The 22017-nt window shown below is 42.8% G+C and overlaps 1 protein-coding gene across 1 annotated transcript in view; it reads right to left on the bottom strand.

Moving 5' to 3' along the window:
* LOC137371880 (contactin-associated protein-like 5) overlaps positions 1-22017 on the bottom strand; it is a 558385-nt gene that overhangs the window by 413915 nt on the left and 122453 nt on the right. The window contains exons 6-8 of the mRNA XM_068034861.1: positions 11296-11445; positions 9834-10005; positions 6942-7048 (exon numbers count right to left, since the gene is read on the bottom strand). Coding sequence (XP_067890962.1) covers positions 6942-7048; positions 9834-10005; positions 11296-11445 — 429 coding nt within the window. The remainder of the gene's footprint in view (positions 1-6941; positions 7049-9833; positions 10006-11295; positions 11446-22017) is intronic.

Here is a 22017-nt window from a genome sequence, read left to right as displayed (position 1 = left end):
CTAACCGACTCAATATCTCTTCATATGTCATATGTCATCTCTTCATATCCCAGGAAACAGTCTGGTAAACCTTTGCTGCTCTCCCTCTATAGCAAAAACATCCTCCCTCAGATAAGGAGATCAAAACTGCACACAATATTCCAGGTGTGGCCTCACCAAGGCCCTGTATAATTGCAGCAAGACATCCCAGCTCCTGTACGCGAATCCTCTCGCTACGAAGGACAACATACCATTTGCCTTTTTTACCGCCTGTTGCACCTGCACACTTCCCTTCAGCAACTGGTGTACAAGAACACCCAGGTCTCGTCGCATATTTCCCTCTCTCAGTTTATAGCCACTCAGATAATAATCTGCCTTCCTGTTTTTGCTACCAAAGTGGATAACCTCATATTTATCCACATTATATCGCATCTGCCATGCATTTTCCCACTCACTCAACTTGTCCAAATCACCCTGAAGCCTCTCTGCATCCTCCTCACAACTCACCCTCCCACCCAGTTTTGTGTCATCTGCAAATTTGGAGATATTACATTTAGTTCTCTCACCTAAATCATTAATATATTGTGAATAGCTGGGGTCCTAGCACCGATCCCTGCAGTACCCCACTAGTCACTGCCTGCCATTCGGAAAAAGACCCGTTTATTCCTACTCTTTGTTTCCTGTCTGCTAACCAATTTTCTATCCATCGCAATACACTACCCCCAATCCCATGCGCTTTAATTTTACATGCTAATCTCTTATACAGGACTTTGTCGAAAGCCTTCTGAAATTCCAAATAAACCACATCCACTGGCTGTCCCTCATCAACTCTACTAGCTACATCCTCGAAGAATTCTAGTCGATTTGTCAAGCATGATTTCCCTTTTGTAAATCCATGCTGACTCTATCCGATTCTACCATTGTTCTCCAAGTGCTCTGCTATAAAATCTTTGATAATGGACTCTAGAATTTTCCCCACTACTGACGTCAGGCTGACTGGTCTATAATTCCCTGTTTTCTCTCTACCTCCCTTTTTAAATAGTTGGGTTACATTAGCTGCCCTCCAATCTGTAGGAACATTTCCAGAGTCTATAGAATCTTGGAAGATGACCACCAATGCATCCACTATTTCTAGGGCCACTTCCTTAAGTACTCAGGGATGTTGACCATCAGGCCCTGGGGATTTATCGGCCTTCAATCCCATCAATTTCCCCAACACCATTTCTCTACTAATATTGATTTCCTTCAGTTCCTCCCTGTGTTCCTCAACATTTCTGGTATGATATTTGTGTCCTCCTTTGTGAAGACAGAACCAAAGTATGCATTTAGTTGGTCAGCCATTTCTTTATTCCCCATAATAAATTCCCCTGTTTCTGATTGTAAGGGACCTACATTTGTCTTCACTAATATTTTTCTCTTCACATACCTATAGAAACTTTTACAGTCTGGTTTTATGTTCCCCGCAAGCTTACTCTCGTAATGTATTTTCCCCTTCTTAATCAATCCCTTGGTCCTCCTTTGCTGAATTCTAAACTGCTCCCAATCCTCAGGTCTGTTATTTTTCCTGGCACATTTATATGCCTCTTCCTTGGATCTAATGCTATCTCTAATTTCCCTTGTAAGCCATGCTTTGGCTACCTTTCCCATTTTACTTTTGCGCCAGACAGGAATAAACAATTGTTGCAGTTCATCCATGCGCTCTTTGAATGTTTGCCATTGCCGATCCACTGTCACCCTTTAGGTAACATTTCCCAATCCATCATAGCCAACTCGCGCCTCATACCTTCGTAGTTTCCTTTATTAAGATTCAGGACCCTAGTCTCAGATTCAATTACGTCACTCTCCACCTTGATGAAGAATTCTATCATATTATGGTCGCTCATCACTAAGGCATCTCGCACAACTAGAATGTCAATTATTCCTCTCTCATTGCACAATACCCAGTCTAGGATGGCCTGTTCTCTAGTTGGTTCCTCAATGTATTGATCCAGAAAACCATCCCGTATACACTCCAAGAATTCCTCCTCTACGGTATTGTGACTAATTTCATTTGCCCAATCTAGTGGCACAGTGGTTAGCACTGCAGCCTCATAGCTCCAGGGACCCGGGTTCGATTCTGGGTACTGCCTGTGTGGAGTTTGCAAGTTCTCCCTGTGTCTGCGTGGGTTTTCTCCGGGTGCTCCGGTTTCCTCCCACAAGCCAAAAGACTTGCAGGTTGATAGGTAAATTGGCCATTATAAATTGTCACTAGTATAGGTAGGTGGTAGGGAAATATAGGGACAGGTGAGGATGTTTGGTAGGAATATGGTCGTGTGGGATTAGTATAAATGGGTGGTTGATGGTCGGCACAGACTCGGTGGGCCGAAGGGCCTGTTTCAGTGCTGTATATCTAATCTAATCTAATCTATTAAGTCACCCATAATTACAGATGTTCCTTTATCGCATGGTCTCTAATTTCTTGTTTAATGCCATTCCCAACACCACCATGACAGTTTGGGGGTCTATATGCAACCCCCACTAACATTTTTTTTGCCGTTTGGTGTTTCTCAGCTCTATCCATACAGATTCCACATTGTCAGAGCTAATATCCTTCCTCACTATTGCGTTAATTTCCTCTTTAACCAGCAATGCAACTCCAATGCGTTTTACTTTTTTGTCTGTCCTTCCTAAATACTGAATATCCCTGGATGTTCATTTCCCATGCCTGGTCACCCTGCAGCCATGTCTCCATAATCCCGACTATATCATACCCGTTTACATCTATTTGTGTGATTAATTCATCCACTTTATTGCAAATGCTCTGCCCGTTAAGGCACAAAGCCTTCAGCCTTCCCACTATTTTTCACTGTGACCCTGTTTGATTCTGGCCCTTGATTTCTCTGCCTATCACTTTTCTTATTCCTCTTACTGTCTTTTGTTCTTGTCTTTGATTCTCCCCTCCTCTGACTCCTTGCAAAGGTTCCCATCCCCCTGCCATTTCAGTTTAAACTCACCCCCAACCACTCTAGCAAATACTCCCCTTAAGACTTCAGTCCCGGTCTTACCCAGGTGTAACCCATCCAGTTTGTACTGGTCCCACCTCCCCCAGAACCAGTCCCAATGTCCTAGGAATCTAATAGATTGATACATGGTAAGTAACATTCACACCACACAAGTGTCAGGCAATGACCATCTCCAACAAGCGAAAATCTAACCAGCTCCCATTGACATTTAATGGCATTATTATTGCTGAATCCCCCACTATCAACATCCTGGGGGTTACCATTGACCAGAAACTGAATGGACCAGCCAAATAAGTACAGTGGCTACAAGAGCAGGTCAGAGACTAGGACTTTTGTGGCAAGTAACTCACCTCCTGACTCCCAAAAGCTGTCCACCATCTACAAGGCACAAGTCAGGGGTCTGATGAAATACTCTCCACTTGCCTGGATGGATGCAGCTCCAGCAACACTCAAGAAGCTCAACACCATCCAGGACAAAGCAGCTCGCTTGATTTGTACCCCATCCACCACCTTCAACATTCACTCCCTCCACCACTGATGTACAGTGGCAGCAGTGTGTACCATCTATAAGATGCACTGCAGCAACGCACCAAGGCACCTTCGACAGCACCTTCCAAACCCGTGACTTCTACCATCTAGAAGGACAAGGGCAGTCGTTGCATGGGAACAGCACCACCTGCAAGTTCCCCTCCAAGTCACACACCATCCTGACTTGGAACTATATCGCCGTTCCTTCACTGTCGCTGGGTCAAAATCCTGGAACTCCCTTCCTAACACTACATGAACTGCAGCGGTTCAAGAAGGCAGCTCATCACCACCTTCTCAAGGGCAATTAGGGATGGGCAATAAATGCTGGTCTAGCCTGCATCACCCACATCCCGTGTAAGAATTGTTTTTAAAGTATAATTACGTCCAGGAGGTCAGAGTCAGAAAAGTACTAGGTTCTTGATCTCTGGCCTGGTGCCATGCCCTGTCATCTTGTCTGTCTGCTGGATGCTGTAAGATTGAGTGTTCAAAGTTGAAACAGCTCACACTTATAAGAAATACAACGTAGCTAGAAATAGCAGAATTATCTCGTGAGAATCTACCCAGAAATCAGAAGGGTATTGTTAAGTAAGGTGATAAAACAAGTAGTTTCTACTAAGTAGGTTAAGGAAAGGAGCAGAAAAGTGTGAAAAACAACTCCAAAATGGAGAAAGGCACATATGACCTGCAGAGCAGAAAAGTGAGTTTAAACAACTTGAGTTATAGAGGCTGAGACAGTGGAGACCTGAGCGGAAGATCATGCAAGGATGATGACCTCTGTCTGAGGGAGAAACGGGTAATATTTTTTACTTCTTTGTGGTGCTATTGCTTAAACACTACGTATGTTGAGAGTTGATTGAGTACAATAAAGGATTGCTGGAAGCCAACTGGTGTCAAGTCTGAATTAATGTCATGCAAATTGGCTACAGTGCAAATGGTCATACAGTAGAAATATTCTTCTCAAGTATGATAAAAAAATTATGAACCATGTAGTGAAGTTATTGATGGTCAAGTGAGTTAACATTGTTGTCCTCCAGGCTGCCACTGAAGTGAACAGCCATAATGGCTTTTTAAAGGATGGGCTCTAATTTCCATGCATTTCAGCCTGCTTTGCACTGGATTTATGTCAATCATTATTCCAATGTATATGTGCATGAGCTGACCCAGGAAACCCCTGTGTAAGTACCTCTCGTAACCAATCTTTTTCCACTGGCCTAACAATCACAAGCAAAAGCACCCTCCAGGCATGCTGATGACTGGCTATGACTTGCTACGTATGGTTATTAAGAGCTGAGACGATCCTAAATGAACTCCAGTTTAAATGATCCGTTGAAGGCTTGACAATTTTTTTCTCCCAATTCATTGTCTTTTCAAGATTGCACTCTTTGGCCTATATTGCCCACTGATTTCCCACCCATTTTGCAGGGAGTCTATGAGGAATTCGCAGTGGGGAAAGAAGCAGGAAGCTGTTTGATTAACTTCCGGCTTCCTCCACCACTTACAGGGTTTTCATCCTGAAGTCACGCCAGTCGCTGAATACATCAACTCCAATTTGGATAGATCCTTTCAAATAGAAAGCTGGTGTCAAGAATACTTAATTCAAAGTATTTCATCGGAACATAGTAACAGGCATAGGACATCCAACCCTTTGAGCCAACTCTGCCATTCAAATACATCATGGTATATTTGTACCTCAACTCCATCTACCCGTCTTGGTTCCTTAACCCTTTATAACTTTAACTAACAAAAAAAATCTATCTTTCAATCTATCTTTAACAATAATAATTTAGAAATTTCCAATCACTCCTGGCCTCACCACCCTGTACCTTGTGTTGTTTGATGTTCTAAAGTACTTCTTTTCTGCCCATTCGTCTTTTGAAGTTTTGGGGGGGGGGGGGGGGGGGGTGGTAAGTTCCAGATTTCCACTGCCCTTTCTGTGAAGAAGTGCTTCCTGACATCATCCCTGAACAGCCTCACGCTAATATTGTTCTGGACCTCCCCACCCAACACCTCCACACCCCAGACACAACTAGAGGAAACAATTTCTCTCTATCTACCCTATCAAATCCTTTATTTGTCTTATACATCTCAATTTCCCCATTATCAATGTCTTAGGAACACTGGGTCTAAGGAATGCTAACATTACTAAGGCACCAGGAGGCGTTAAAAATTAAAGGCTGCACATTACAATCAATAACAGAGCACAATGGGATAAAGAAAAAGTAATTATAACCAGGTCAAAAGGGCCATCACACAATTGTAGCAATTATTTCCCTTCCCATGCAACCCCCTGCCCACACATCACCTCCCCCCCACCCACCCCCCCACCTCTCCAGCCAATCGAGGTGGATGACCCCGTGAAACAGGAAACAGCACTTCAAGCCCAATGTAGAAGAATTAAAACAAACTTGAACTTTTATGAACTTTTGCTGTAAGAATAGAAAAGCAGAATATTTTGTTAAAGGCATGAAACTTGTTAGTGTCGATCTTCAAAGAGACTTGTGTTTGTACAAGAAACAGAGAAAGTTAACATGCAGGTACAGCAAGCGATAAGGAAGGCAAATGGCATGTTGGCCTTTATTGCAAGGGGATTGGAGTACAGGAATAAGGAAGTATTGCTACAATTGTACAGGGTTTTGGTGAGACCACATATGGAATACTGTATGCAGTTTTGGTCTCCACATTTAAGAGAGGATATACTTCCATTGGATGCAGTGCAGTGAAGGTTCATTAGATTGGTCCCTAGGATGAGGGGGTTGTCCTATGTTAAGAGGCTCAGTAAATTGGGCCTGTATTCTCTGGAGTTTAGAAGAATGAGAGGTGATCTCATTGAAACATACAAGAATCTAAACAAGCTGGATAGGGTAGACACTGAGAGATTATTTCCGTTGGTCGTGGAATCTAAAACATGGGGAACAGTCTCAGGATAAGGGGTCGATCATTTAGGACTGAAATGAGGAGAAATTGCTACACTCAAAGGGTTGTGAATCTCTGGAATTCTCTACCCCAGAGGGTTGTGGATGCTCCATTGTTGAATACATTTAAGGTTGGGATAGACAAATCTTTGGTCTCTCAGGGAATCAAGGGATATGGTGAGCAGACAGGAAGGTAGAGTTGAATCCTAAGATCAGCGATGATTGTTTTGAATGGTGGAGCAGGCTCGATGGGCCATATGGTCTACTCCTGCTCCTATTTCTTGTGATCTTGTGTATCACCAGTCTGGTAAGATTTAAATGTTTCCCGCATTGCATTTGAGCTCCACATGCCAAATACCACTCTCTGGCAGGTGGCTGGGTGTGTAATCTTAGTCTCAGGCCTCAAGTGTAAAACCTAATTATTAAAACACAGCCCCACACCCTTCCCAACATCCATCAGTATAGCCTACACAGCTGTCAGTACTAATGTGACTATTTAACACAGTTCAATGCTACTCACAGTTATGGCAGGTGGCTCCTGTGTAGCCAGTCCCTGTGCAGTCACAGTAAAAGGTACTCCAGGACTGAGAGCATTCTCCGCCATGCTCACAGTAATTTGGTAAACACCTATTATACAAAAATAGACATTCTGATATAAAATGCTTCCCTTACTTGATACATTAAACTCAGCTCTCAGTCGGTGGGTCCACAAAATAAATGGCTTTTAATTCATCATTAACTGACAATAAATTGGTAGTCACATTCAAATAGAAAAGTGTCCTTGATATGCTGAATAGCATACGGATGCAGTCGGAGGCATTCTTGTGGCAGGCACGTTGCTTACCCTATTAGGCACTGTTAAAAGCTTACTTGGAATTAGTCCTGGTGTTAGCCATGGCTCAGTGGTCATGTTCTTGTCTCTGAGTCAGAAGGTTGTATGGGTTGAAGGAAATGTTTTCAGACATGTGCAGATGCTCCATTTATATTATTGATACCTTATTACCAGTTATGTGGTGATGCTAATTATTAGGGGCCAGCTCGGGACAGAACTCAGGAAAACCAGGCTGAAGAAGTAAACCATACCCAATAAATCTCAATTGGGCAGAGTCAATGTGGATTTATGAAAGGGAAATAATGTCTGACATGTCTGTTGGAGTTTTTTTTGAGGATGTTACTTGTAGCATAGATAAAGGAGAGCTAGTGGATGTGTTTTATTTGGATTTTCAGAAGGCTTTTGGTAAGGTCCCACAAAATTAGAGCACATGGGATTGGGGGTAATATACTGCAATGGACTGAGAATTGGTTAACAGGCAGAAAACAGAGAGTAGGAATAAACGGGCCATTCTCAGGATGGCAGGCTGTTACTAGTGGGGTAACACAAGGATCAGTGCTTGGGCCACAGCTGTTCACAATCTATATAAATTGGAGACCAAATGTAATACTTCCAAATTTGCTGATGACACAAAACTAGGTGGGAATGTAAGTTGTGAGGAGGATGCAAGGAGGCTTCAAGGGGATTTGGACAGGCTAAGTGAATGGGCAAGAACATGGCAGATGGAATATAACGTGAATAAGTGTGAAGTTATCCACTGTGGTGGAAAAAACAGAAAGGCAGAGTATTTCTTAAATGGTGAGAGGTTGGGAAGTGTTGATGTCCAAAGGGACCTGGGGTGGCACAGTGGTTAGCATCACAGCCTCACAGCTCTAGGGACCCGGGTTCAATTCTGGGTCCTGCCTGTGCGGAGTTTGCAAGTTCTCCCTGTGACCGTGTGGGTTTTCGCTGGGTGCTCTGGTTTCCTCCCACAGCCAAAGACTTGCAGGTGATAGGTAAATTGGCCATTGTAAATTACTCCTCGTATAGGTAGGTGGTAGGGAATGTGGGATCACTGTAGGGTTAGTATAAATGGGTGGTTGTTGGTTGGCACAGACTCAGTGGGCTGAAGGGCCTGTTTCAGTGCTGTATCTCTTTTTAAAAAAAATGAAGATGTCCTTATTCATGAGTCAATAAAAGCTAGTGCAGCAAGCAATTAGAAAGGCAAATGGTATGTTGGCTTTCATTGCAAGAGGATTTGAGTACAGGCTTAAAAATGTCTTGCTGCAATTGTATACAGCCTTGGAGAGACTGCAACTGGAATATTGTGTACAGTTTTGGTCTCCTTATCTAAGGAAGGGTATACTTGCCACAGAGGAAGTGCAGCAGAGGTTCACCAGACTAAACTTGGGATGGCGGGATTGTTTTATGAGGAGACATTGCAGAAACTGGGCCTGTATTCTGTACAATTTTGAAGAATGAGAGGTGATCTCATTGAAAGTTACAAAATTCTTACAGAGTGTGACAGCGTAGATGTGGAAAGGATGTTTCCTCTGGCTAGTGAGTCTAGAACCAGAGGACACAGTCTCAAAATAAGGGGTAGACCATTTAAGACCAGGAAGAGGAGGGATTTCTTTACTCAGAGGGTGGTGAATCTTTGGAATTCACTACCCCAGAGGACTGGAGAAGCTTAATCACTGAGCATGTTCAAGACAGAAATCAATAGATTTCTGGATACTAATGACATCAAGGGACATGGGGATAATGGGGAAAAATGGCATAGAGGTAGATGATCAGCCATGATCTGTTTGAATGACAAAGAAGTCTCGAGAAGCCGAATGGCTTACTCCTGCTCCTATTTCCTATGATCCTATGTTCCAATAATCTCATTTTAAATGAGGCAGAGTGGGTTCTCAGGGGGCTTCATGGGGATTGGAGATTTCTATCCAGAAACTTTTTACTGGACACGTCAGACTGGTATGCAAATAACACGTATTTTATTCCATTTTCTGCTCCATAGCTGTCCCAAAACTCAGAGGTAAATACTGCTTGTATCTTATTTTAATCACCTTTCAAGCTCATTCAGGTCCACTTTGAAATATTACTCTTTGTCCAAACATTTTCAAATTAGGAAAAGTCCATCTGCTTCCCTGCCTTTTCCTAATATTCATCAAATGTTCCTTGCATTAAGCAATCTTTCTTTCTATGCCAAGGGGAAAGAGCAGGGGAAGTGGGACTAATTGGATAGCTCTTTCAAAGGGCTGGCACAGGCACGATGGGTCAAATGGCCTCCTTCTGTGTTGGATGATTCTATGATCTACATTAGCGCACGTATCAGAGTTAACTCCAGTTTGGGGCTGACGGACTGTATTTGAATATGTGGAGAAACAAAATTAAATCACAGAGCAGAAAAATGACTTATTGTTTTAAATAAATTCTATTAAAGTGAAAAATTCCTAACTTATGTCTTTGATATATAGTGAGGAAAGTGACAACATAATCCGTGAGGGACTAAACTGCTTTTGTATTAGGTTTGCATTCAAATTTTAAATATTAAAACTTTAATGTATTTCTAGAATATAAAATAGGAAATATCATTACCTGTCCATGATACCACATAAGTCTATTTGTAAGTCACTGAAGTTGCCTTGCAAGCCTTGTTGCACCAGAATGAGATTGGCTGGCTGGTTGTCTATCGAAAAAAGCCGCATGCAGCCTTGAAAGGGACCAATAGTGTTTGAACATCCAACATCAATGACACTTCCAGGGCAGCCTTTGAAGCATAGCATGTACAGAAGTGCTTAGAATAATAAGGCAACAGCTGAGCATGGCATTAATTGAAAATCAGATTGAAAAATACACATTTATAATTAAGCGTTGAAGCAATGATGATTGCATATGTAAATAAAAACTTCTCTATCCCTAAAGGGATTGAGTTGAATAACCCTATATGTCCTATTCCTGAAAGCCAGTTGGTGAAGGATAGCACTGAAGTCTATCTTTACTCAATTTTACATTTATTTACAGAGTGAAACCTTATAAGCATAAAACTCCAAACTCCACCACATCACAGTTTCAGTAAATGTCTCTTTATATGTGCTCAAGTGAAACCCCAATTTATGCCCTCCATCTGCATATACTTAAATACATTTGATATACAGTTAACACTATATTCTCTGGAACTTAGAAGAATGAGAGGTAATCTATTTGATATGTATAAAGTTCTTAGAGGGCATGACAGGGTGGATGCAGAAAGGCTATTCTTCCTGACTGGAGAGTCCAGAACTAAAGGTCTCAGGATAAGTGGTCAGTCATTTAGGATTGAGATGTGGAGACATTTCTTTACTCAGATGGATGTGATTCTTTGGAATTATTTATCTCAGAGGGTGTGGATGCTCCATCTTTGGGTACATTCAAGACTGAGATTGACAGATGTTTGGACACAAAATGAATCATGGTATGTGGAGTGAGGGAAGGATAGTGGAGTTGAGACAGAAGATCAGTCATGATCTTACTTAATGGCCTGCTCCTGCTGCTAAATATTCTTGTGTTCTAACCTTTACCATCAAGAGAAAGTTTCCAACCCTCATAGATTGCCCTTGAGTCTCTAGGATTGAAAGATTATGAACAGCACTGGGGGGAAATCATCGTAGAAGAAAATCAGAGATAAGGAAAGAAAGCTGTTTGGCCGATGGTCAAGAATCATCCAATTGAGTGAGAAAGGGCAAAATTATAATTCATTGAAAAATTATGCACTTGCACAGAGTTAAGATTGAGCCCAGAGTCTTGTCACATTCCAGTTGGCTTGGGGGAACGTAGTGCATCGACAGGAAGGTAGGAACTTGGGCCTGGGCTGGTTGGAGGTCAGAGGTTATCTGATAAAATCTCTGGGATTATATCCAACCAGAGTTGGCAACCTGACGTCAAGACAATATCATCTTCTAATTCATCATTCTGACAAATCTGTATAGAGTACATAACTGAACATCTGGCTAGCAACAATCTCAGGCCTGGGGGCATTACAATCTAACGGTGGTCCATTATGCAAATGAATGTGTCCCACCTCCAAAATAATAGCTGTTTCCTGAGTACATCTGTGTCTGTGTGGTCAAGTGAGCAGTCGAGGCAGATTCACCATTCAACTTGATGCTGACCCGATTCCGTCTGCTGCTCAACTGGATGGCGTGCCAGAGTCCATTATTCAGGTTGCTGCCTGTCACAGTAAATCACACAGAGGTCTATGAGTCTCATTAAAGAAAGGCCATCTGGTTCCTTGACCTGGGCCGGCTGTGTCAGGACTGTTTACGAATTACACAGATTTAAGATATTTGACAAAAGAACCAGGAGGGTTTGTTTACACATGAATTGTGGTGATCTGGAATTCACTGCCTGAAAGGGAGGTGGCAGTCAGATTCAATAATAACTTTCAAAAGTTTGGATTAAAATTTAAAAAGGAAAACTTTGCAGGACGATGGGGAAAAAGCAGTGGTGGGGGTGGAGGGGAATAGTGTTGGAACTAATTGGATAGCTCTTTCAAAAAGCTGACACAGGCATGATGGACCGAATGGCCCCCTTCTGTGCTGTACAATTCATTAATTCCATGAACACCTTCAATTGATGCAGTGCAACCAAAGAACAACCATCACTGACTGCAAGAAGGGATGTTTGTCTCTGACAGGTGCCAATAATTGAGAATTGGAATTTTGATCCAAACACTCCTTGTTCAATAAAATAAAGGCAAAATAGTGCAGATGCTGGAAATCTGAAATAAAAATAAAAAGTGCTGGAAATACTCAGCAGGTCTGGCAGCATCTGTGGAGAGAGAAGCAGAGTTAACGTTTCAGGTCAGTGACCTTCTGATGAAACTCTGCTTCTCTCTCCACAGATGCTGCTAGACCTGCTGAATATTTCCAGCATTTTTTGTTTTTATTCCTTGTTCACTGTTTGTTGTAATGATGGCACACATTTTCTCTTCTTCCACTTCTAACTGATGATGTGGTATAGTTCTTCCGCTGCTCGCGACATACGACTACAATGGTTTCCATTATAGCTCAGTAATAACTCTTTTATCTCAACGTTAATAAGGTTGTGAGTTTAAGTCCCATTCTAGAGACTTAAGACCATTGTATAGGCCATGACACTGGTGTAATGCTTCGCCTGCTGCCAGGACGGATGATGATAAGTCCAGGAAGGCATCACATATGAAGCTGATCTACCCATTTGCACGTGTGTACGTGTTACCACATGAATCCGTAGTAACTAGGATTGGGATCCCTGACTGACATTTTAAATCTCTCCTTAGCTCAGGGATGTTAAAGCCAATTGATGCATGCCAATTACTGCCCGTGTCAAGATAAACTCCTTCACCACAAACTTGGCACCTCTGGTTGGTGAGGCTCAGTTCTAAATCAGGCACTACATCTTCCATCTCAAACAAAGCATCCTGCAGGCATTTGTTTAAATGATGACAAGTGAGAATCAATATCAATTAAAATCACTGCTGACTGGAATTTCCATCAGTTAGTAAACTGAAATGTCTCTTTAGAAAAGAAAGAAATGTGTCAAAATACAACAGAGAGTTAACTCAGATCCACAATCTTAGCAGGACTTGAAAGGGTATAAGGCGAGTGCTCGAAAACTAGCCACACACCTAGCCAAGCTGTCCCAGTACAGTTACAACACTGGCATTTACCCGACATAGGTCCTGTGCACAAAAAGCAGGACAAATCCAATCCGTACAATTACCGCCCCATCAGTCTACTCTCCATCATTAGCAACGTGATGGAAGATGTCGTCAACAGTGCTATGAAAGAACAAAGAACAGTACAGCATAGGAACAGGCCATTTGGCCCTCCATGCCTGCGCCGATCTTGATGCCTGTCTAAAATAAAACCTTCTGCACTTCCGGGGTCTGTATCCCTCTATTCCCATCCTATTCATGTATTTATCAAGATGCCTCTTAAACGTCACTATCGTACCTTCTCCAAGTGGCACTTACTTAGCAGTAACCTGCTCAATGATGCAGTTTGGGTCCTACCAGGGCCACTCAGTTCCTGACTTCATTACATCCTTGACCCAAACATGGACAAAAGAGTTGAATTCCAGAGCCGAGGGGAGAGTGACTGCCCTTAACATCAAGGCAGCATTTGACCCAATGTGGCATCATAGGGTCCTAGTAATATTGAAGCCAATGGGAATCAGGGGAAAACTCTCCATTGGTTGGAATCATACCTATCACAAAGAAAAATGGTTGTGATTATTGGAAGCCCAACATCTCAGCCCTAGGACATCACTGCAGGAGTTCCTCAGGGTAGTGTCCTATGCCTAACCACCTTCAGCTGTTTCATCAATGTCCTTCCCACCATCATAAGGTCAGAAGCGAGGAGGTCTGTTCATGATTGCACAGTGTTCAGCACCATTCGTGACTCCTCAGATGCTGAAGCAGGGGCGGCACAGTGGCGCAGTGGTTAGCGCTGCAGCCTCACAGCTCCAGCGACCTGGGTTCAATACTGGGTACTGCCTGTGTGGAGTTTGCAAGCTCTCCCTGTGTCTGCGTGGGTTTCCTCCGGGTGCTCCGGTTTCCTCCCACATGCCAAAGACTTGCAGGTTGATAGGTAAATTGGCCATTATAAATTGCCCCTAGTATAGGTAGGTGGTAGGGAAATATAGGGACAGGTGGGGATGTGGTAGGAATATGGGATTAGTGTAGGATTAGTATAAATGGGTGGTTGATGGTCGGCACAGACTCGGTGGGCCGAAGGGCCTGTTTCAGTGCTGTATCTCTAAACTAAACAGTCCTGTGTCCACATGCATCGAGACCTGGATACCATTCAGGCTTGGTCTGATAAGTGGCAAGTAACATTTGCATCACACAAGTGCCAGGCAAAGACCACCTCCAACAAAAGAGAATCTAACCATCTCCCCTTGATATTCAATGGCATTACCATCACTGAATCCCCCACTATCAACATCCAGGGATTACCATTGACCAGAAATGTAACTGGGTCAGCCATATAAATACTGTAGTTACAAAAGGAGGCCAGAGGCTGGGAATTCTGCAGGGAGAAACTCACCACCTGATTCCCCAAAGCCTGTTCACCATCTACGTGGCAAAAGTCACGAGTGTGATGGAATACTCCTCACTTGCCTGGATGGGTGTGGCTCCAACAACACTTAAAAACTCAACACCATCCAAGACAAAGCAACCCTCTTGATTGGCACCCCATCTACCACCTTCAACATTCACTTCTTCCACTACCAATGCACAGTGGCAGCAGTGTGTACCATATACCAGATGCACTGGAGCAACTCGCCAAGCCTCCTTCTACAGCACCTTCAAAACCCACGACCACTACCACCTCGAAGGACAAGGGCAACAAATGCTTGGGAACACCACCACCTGCAAGTTCGCCTCCAAGTCACACACCATCCTGACTTGGAATTATATCACCGTTCCTTCACTGCTGCTGGGTCAAAATCCTGGAACTCCTTTCCTAACAACATTGTGGGTGTACCTACCCGACATGGACTGCAGTAGTTGAAGAAGGCGGCTCACCACCATCTTCTCAGGGCAACCAGGGATGGGCAATAAAGGCTGGCCTAGCCAGCGAAGCCCACATCCTATGAATTTTCTTTTAAAAAGTTCATCTCGAGCTGTAACAATTAATAGGCTTTAATGAGCTGGCAGCCCATGTCGTATGTTTGATTGAAGTTAATATAAAAAAAAATCAGGTGGGCTGTTGATTTGCTATCACCAGCTTTAAACGGCCACCCAAGCTGAATTTATAATGTGAAATATTCCCAAAGTAAACTCCTAGATTTGCTGGTAGCACTAAATTTGTCCTATTTTCTTATGTGGTAAACGTGCCATATTTCTCAAGTGCCAGCTTGGCTCAGTTGATAGCACTCTTGCCTCTGGGTGAAGAACTGCAACCTCCACCCCAAGAGTCGAGTACATAACGATAACTTCATACTCCCATATTCCACAAACTCTCTTTTTCTGAGAGCAATTTTATTTAATATCCAATTTTTTATCTGAATTTAAATTCACAAACTTCCTTGGTGGGATTTAATCTTACCATCTGTGGATTATTCATCCAAAAACATAACCACGACACTACTGAATTGAATAAAGCAGAGCCTGGGAATGCTGCAAAGTACAAAGTAGAGATATTGGCAACTGTGGGTTTTTATATTTGCTTGTTTATAGCAAATCTATACACACTAGTGCATATGTACTATTGTATATATAATATTGTATATACATATTATTGTAGAAAAATATTTATATGGACATATGCTAGATATATACTAGCATATGTCCATATAAATATTTTTCTACAATAATATGTATATATATTATATATACAGTAGTACATATGTACTAGTGTGTATAGATTTGCTATAAACAAACAAATATAAAAACCATCATGAAATAAAGACAGAAAGTGCAGGAAATACTGAGCAGGTCTGGCAGCATCTGTGGAGCCAGAAACAGAGTTTACGTTTCAAGTCTGTGACCTTTCATCAGTTCTATTTCTCTCTCCACAGATGCTGCCTGACCTGCTGAGTACTTCGAGCACTTTCTGTTTTTATGCTAGTATATACATACCAGTGTATATATGCACACATACAAAACAATAATGTGCATTTATGTAGTGCCTTTAATGTAGTAAAACATCCCAAGGTGCTTTACAGGAGCGTTATCAAACAAAATTTGACACCGAGCCACATAAGGAGATATTCAGACAGGTGACCGAAAGGTTGGTCAAAGAGGTAAGCTTTAAGGAGTGGCTTAAAGGAAGAGAGAGAGTCGGAGAGGCAGGGAGGTTTAGGGAGGGAATTCCAGAATTTTGAGCCAGGGAGGGATTTGAAAACAAGGATGAGAATTTTAAAGCTGAGGCGTGACTGGATCAGCAACCAGTGTAGGTCAGTGAGCACGGTGTGTGATGGGTGAACAAGACCTGATGTGAGTTCAGATATGGGTAGTAGGCTTTTGGATGAGTTCAAGATTATGGACAGTGGAGGAAGGAAGGCCAATCAGAAGAGTGTTGGAACAATCAAGTCTAGAAGTAACAACAGCATGGATCAGGGTTTCAACAGCAGATGAACTGAGGCAGGGACAGTCAGACAATGTTACGGAGGTGAAAGTAGGTGGTCTTGGTGATGGTGCAAATAGGTGGTCAGAAACTCATTTTGGGGTCAAATATGACACTATAGGTTGTGAACTGTTTGATTCAGCCTCAGACAGGTGCCAGGGAGAAAGCTGGAGTTGGTGGCTAGGGAATGAAATTAGAGGTGGGGCCAAAGACAATGGTTTCGGTCTTACCAATATTAAATTGGAGGAAATTTCAGTTCATCCAGTTATGGATGTCGGATATGCAGTCTGATAATTAAGAGACAGTGGACGTATCAAGAGAGATGATGTTGAGGTAGAGCTGGGTGTCATCAGCCTGTCTGTACTATTCATATTTCTACATAGAGCAAGTGCCAGATATTTACTCATATATACATACTAGTGTGCATATGTTTGGCATCCTTCCATCTATGAAAGCTGATGGACACATAGTAAACAATCCATTTAGGTGGCATGTCTTCTCTTGATGCACCTTTGTTAATGGCTGTGAAGACCAATCCTTGAGAGGCAGGTTCTGCCACAAGTGCTGCACGTGAAGCTGCCAAGTGACACCGTGAGTTGTTGTTTTTGGCGTCGTCACCTGTTGCCAAGCTGCTGTAGCAACTGGTCGTCGTGGTAATTCACACCAGTCCACAGGATGTGTTGCCATTTCCCTATTTCACCAGCTAGTGACTCCCATGTGCTACAGTCAACATTTAGGGCCTTCATGTCACACTTGTAAACATCCTGGAAGCAGAGCTTTGGACGCCCCACTGGTCGTCTGGCCCCGGTTACTTCACCATACAGAAGGTCCTTGGATATGCGACTATCTTACATCCTGCGGGCCTGTCAGATCCACCAAAGCTGCCTCTGTTTAATTAGTGCCAACACACTTGAGAGCTCTGACTTTGAGAGAACTGCCACATTTGTGATTTTGTCCTTCCAGGATATACCCATAATGTGCCGCAGATAACAAAGATGGAAATTATTGAGCTTCTTTTCCTGGGAGCTGTAAGTCACCCATGTTTCACAGCCATATACCAAGGTGCTAAGAACACAGACCTTTTAAACCATCAGCTTGGTCCTAAGGGTCATCTTGAGTATATATTTTGCTATAAACAAATATAAAGCTTGCACAACTCAATATGAATTCCTCTGAGCTGCAAAAATCTCTACTTTCACTACGCTTTGCAGCATTCCAACAATGTAATTTATTCAATTAACAGCTTCCTTGCAGGCAGAGTTCAAACATCAGCATTTAATTTGCAAGGGGACAGCGACTTTTCAAGCATTCACAATTCAATTAGTAGATACTGAACAGGGAGATCTGATGCTGTTAGTTTGTTGGTGTGGAACTAAGTGCTTGGTTGAAATGGAAGAACTTTTCAAAATTCAGGAGCCTAACTTTTTGAGCTATTTTTTTTCAGAGAGATTTCAGCCAAAGGCAGAAAATATAGAAGCTAATTTAATCGGTAAAACGTAATTAAAAAAGTGGCATGAAGCAGTTATACTTTGCCAATGCAATCATTTCTTAAAAATAAGAAAATCCCAATGTAGAATGCTAACGTCCCTTACGTTTATATGTACGAAAGGGATTGATAAGATCACTGGCAATCCAAAGAAATGGAAAGATTAATAGCATATCTTTTAATAAGACCATACCTTTTTGATAAATCATCCTCAGCTACCCAGCTTCTCATATTGTCCCTCTATTCCTCCTTTGGCTTCCTCTTGAACCTATTTGAGCAATATGCCACTGTAGCCTTCTTCAAGGTAACTTATTCTACAACTTTGTTATCCTTTGGCTGAAAAGCTATTGTCTAATTTTCTTTCTTAATCTTAACTTCCCCAGTTTAACCTTGGGATTCAGCAGTTAAGCCCACTGCGACAATAAATAGCTTCCCTGGATCGACAGTGCAAACTTCTGGGATTCTACAATGGCTCCATTGAATAAGGCAGCAAGTAGCTAAACTAACAGACCAGGACTGTTTTAGGTTCAATCCCCAGTTTGTAGCTGTGCTGGGTGACATCACTTGCTGTGTTGATAGTGCTATTAATTAGCCTCAGCTCATCTACTCCTGATTATTATGTACTAGTGTTAATGAAGGGAAGATTTTGAAACATCACCACCACATTGATAAAGGAGCGGGGTTTTTCTAAAAGAATGGGCATTAGGCCCATTGGCGCGTATGTTGCAGTGGAACACGAGTTGTAGGAGGCCCAGTGGTGCAGATGCAATAGCAAGTGTAAGACTGACAGGTGCTAACTCAGGCGATAGATGTACCATAACAGAATGGTACTGCTTGTCGAGATGCAGTGGAGGATTAGGCCCATCAAAGTGCCTGTGATGAGGTGTACCAATAGGTCCATGAAAGCTTGCAGCAACAGTAAACCTCTTGCAACACCTAAGTGGAGGTCACCACTACTCTTGTTGTTAAGATGCAAAGACCTTCGAAGGCCCCACAAAGAATCAGCCATTTTATTTGTTTACCTTTGAGGCATAGAAACATAGAAAAACAGGAGCAGGAGTAGGCCATTCGGCCCTTCAAGCCTGCTCCACCATTCATTATGATCATGGCTGATCATCCAACTCAGTAACCTGTTCCCACTTTCACCCCATATCCTTTGATCCCTTTCGCCCCAACAGCTATATCTAACTCCTTTTTAAAAACATACAATGTTTTGGCCTCAACTGCTTTCTGTGGTAGCAAATTCCACAGGCTCACCACTCTCTGGGTGAAGAAATTTCTCCTCATCTCAGTCCTGAAAGGTTTACCCTGTATCCTTAGACTATGACCCCTGGTTCTGGACTCCCCCACCATCGGGAACATCCTTTCTGCATCTACCCTCTCAAGTCCTGTTAGAATTTTATATGTTTCTATGAGATCCCCCCCTCACTCTTTTGAACTCCAGTGAATATAATCCTAAACGACTCAGTCTCTCCTCAGATGTCAGTCCTGCCATCCCAGGAATCAGTCCAGTAGAACTTCGCTGCACTCCCTCTATAGCAAGAACATTCTTCCTCAGATAAGGAGACCAAAACTGCACACAATATTCCAGGTGTTGCCTCACCAAGGCTCTGTATAATTGCAGCAAGACATCCCTGCTTCTGTACGCGAATCCTCTCACTATGAAGGCCAACATACCATTTGCCTTTTTTACTGCCTGTTGCACCTGCATGCTTACCTTCAGCGATTGGTGTACGAGAACACCCAGGTCTCGTTGCATATTCCCCTCTCTCAGTTTATAGCTGTTCAGATAATAATCTGCCTTCCTGTTTTTGCTACCAATGTGGGTAACCTCACATTTATCCACATTATACTGCATCTGCCATGTATTTGCCCACTCACTCAACTTGTCCAAATCACCCTGAAGCCTCTCGGCTTCCTCCTCACAACTTACCCTCCCATCCAGTTTTGTGTCATCTGCAAATTTGGAGGTATTACATTTAGTTCCTCATCTAAATCATTAATGTATATTGTGACTTGCTGGGGTCCTAGCACCGATCCCTGCGGTACCCCACTATTCACTGCCATTTGGAAAAAGACCCATTTAGTCGTACTCTTTGTTTCCTGTCTGCCAACCAATTTTCTATCCATCGCAATCCAGTACCCCCAATCCCATGCGCTTTAATTTTACACACTGATCTCTTATGTGGGACTTTGTCGAAAGCCTTCTGAATTGCAAATAAACCACATCCACTGGCTCCCCCTCATCAACCCAACTAGTTACATCCTTGAAGAATTCTAGTAGATTTATCAAGCATGATTTCCTTTTTGGAAATCCATGCTGACTCTGTCCGATTCTACCACTGTTCTCCAAGTGCTCTGCTATAAAATCTTTGATAATGGACTCCAGAATTTTCCCCACTACCGACGTCAGGCTAACTCGTCTATAATTCCCTGTTTTCTCTCTACCTCCCTTTTTAAATAGTGGGGTTACATTAGCTACCCTCTCCAATCTGTAGGAACTGTTCCTGAGTCGATAGAATCTTGGAAGATGACCACCAATGCATCCACTATTTCTAGGGCCACTTCCTTACGTACTCTGGGATGTAGATTATCAGCCCCTGGGGATTTATCGGCTTTCAATCCCATCAATTTCCCCAACACCATTTCTCTACTAATACTGATTTCTTTCAGTTCCTCCCTCTCACTAAACCCTTTTGCTCCTAACAATGAAAGAATGATAGATTGCTTGTTATACAAAAAAGCTGACTAATATTATAAAGAGATAGTGACACATGGAGTTAACGTGCTTTTTGTCTACCATGCTAACTCCTTGTGGGATGTGGGATGAGGATATGCCTATTTCTAAGGTCTCTCCCACAAGTTGAGGGAGTAGAATTTGTGATTGCCATTCAGTCAATTTGTGAACTTCAGGCAATCCAAATGGCCTGCTACCCATGCCTGTATCTAAACCCTCCATCAATGCCACAGGTTCAGAGGTAGCACCCACTGTCCCCTGTATAGGGGTACATGGAGGCACAGAACATGTCATGGATAAGACTCACCTTGTCAAGGACATCTAAAAGTCTGCTTACCTGAGCTTTCCACTAGGGTTGTCACTAATGTTGGGACATGTTCAGTTGCAGACTGCAGTTCAAACAACCAGGGATAGAAATTGATCCTCATTGTGCCTGTTTTTCAATTGGAAAATGGGGACAAAAATGACCAATTTCGGGGCATATCCCCAATTGTATTACATGCGAACCCATATTGTGCCCGGTAATAAGAATGGTCATCAGGCCCCTTAAATATGTTAATGAGGGGCCTAATACTTCTTTATGGACCTTTCCATAAAACTAGCTGCTCCAGGCTCAGCCTTTTAGTTTGCAATGCAGCCTAACCAGAAGTCCTTAAAGTGACTTCAGGAGGCTGCCACGAATAAGGTAAGCAAATCTTTCTAAATTTACCTTTATGTGGAGGAAGAGTTTTTCTCCTGGCTTCACAGCACTGCCCTGTGGACAAACACTGGGCCCTAGCAACCCTCTCCTAACTCCCCCAGGACTCACCTGATAGTCACTGCCAGGAAGGTGACTGGCCAAAGGGAACCTTGGGTTGACTGACATGTTGCCTCTGGAGGCTTGATAGGCACCAACAACTCGCTGGAATTATTGAGATGAGGTCAGGGACCCAATTTCAAATGAGCCTTGGGCCTTTGGCTGCTGGTGCATGTTAGGAGCGTGCCAAAAACTGCAGGCCTGAGAATGATCTGAGACTATTTTCTATCCCCCCAGCACTCCACTTATGCAAGAGATAGCAATACTTCTGGCTTTGAATTTCCTCGGGTGCTCTACTGGTCTTCCACCAGCAGGAGACTGAATGAACCAGCAGAGAAATGGTGGAAATAGTATTTTTTCACCATTAGCATCATTTTACTGGGATCCTGCTACAGTCTCCCAATAGAATTACACTGGGAAACCAGGACAATCCCTATTTTAAGGCCTGTATGCCCCACACAACCTGATGGTGACCATCAACGCTGAGCCTCAGATGTCAACAGAAATGAAGCCAGCTGGAATTGACAATAGAAAGGGTTTTTACGTCTCCATAACCTGTCGTTAAGGGTACTTGATCCAAAAATGGAGACCTTATACTAGCTATCCCCTCATCAGCTACTGCCACTGCCACCCTTTCCATAGCAGTGCGTGGTGTGTCATCATGTAAC

Source organism: Heterodontus francisci, chromosome 7, assembly GCF_036365525.1.
Source record: "Heterodontus francisci isolate sHetFra1 chromosome 7, sHetFra1.hap1, whole genome shotgun sequence".
NCBI classification, from domain to species: Eukaryota; Metazoa; Chordata; class Chondrichthyes; order Heterodontiformes; family Heterodontidae; genus Heterodontus; species Heterodontus francisci.
The sequence above is the reverse complement of the archived record's forward strand: the minus strand, read 5'-3'. Positions and strand labels throughout refer to the sequence as shown.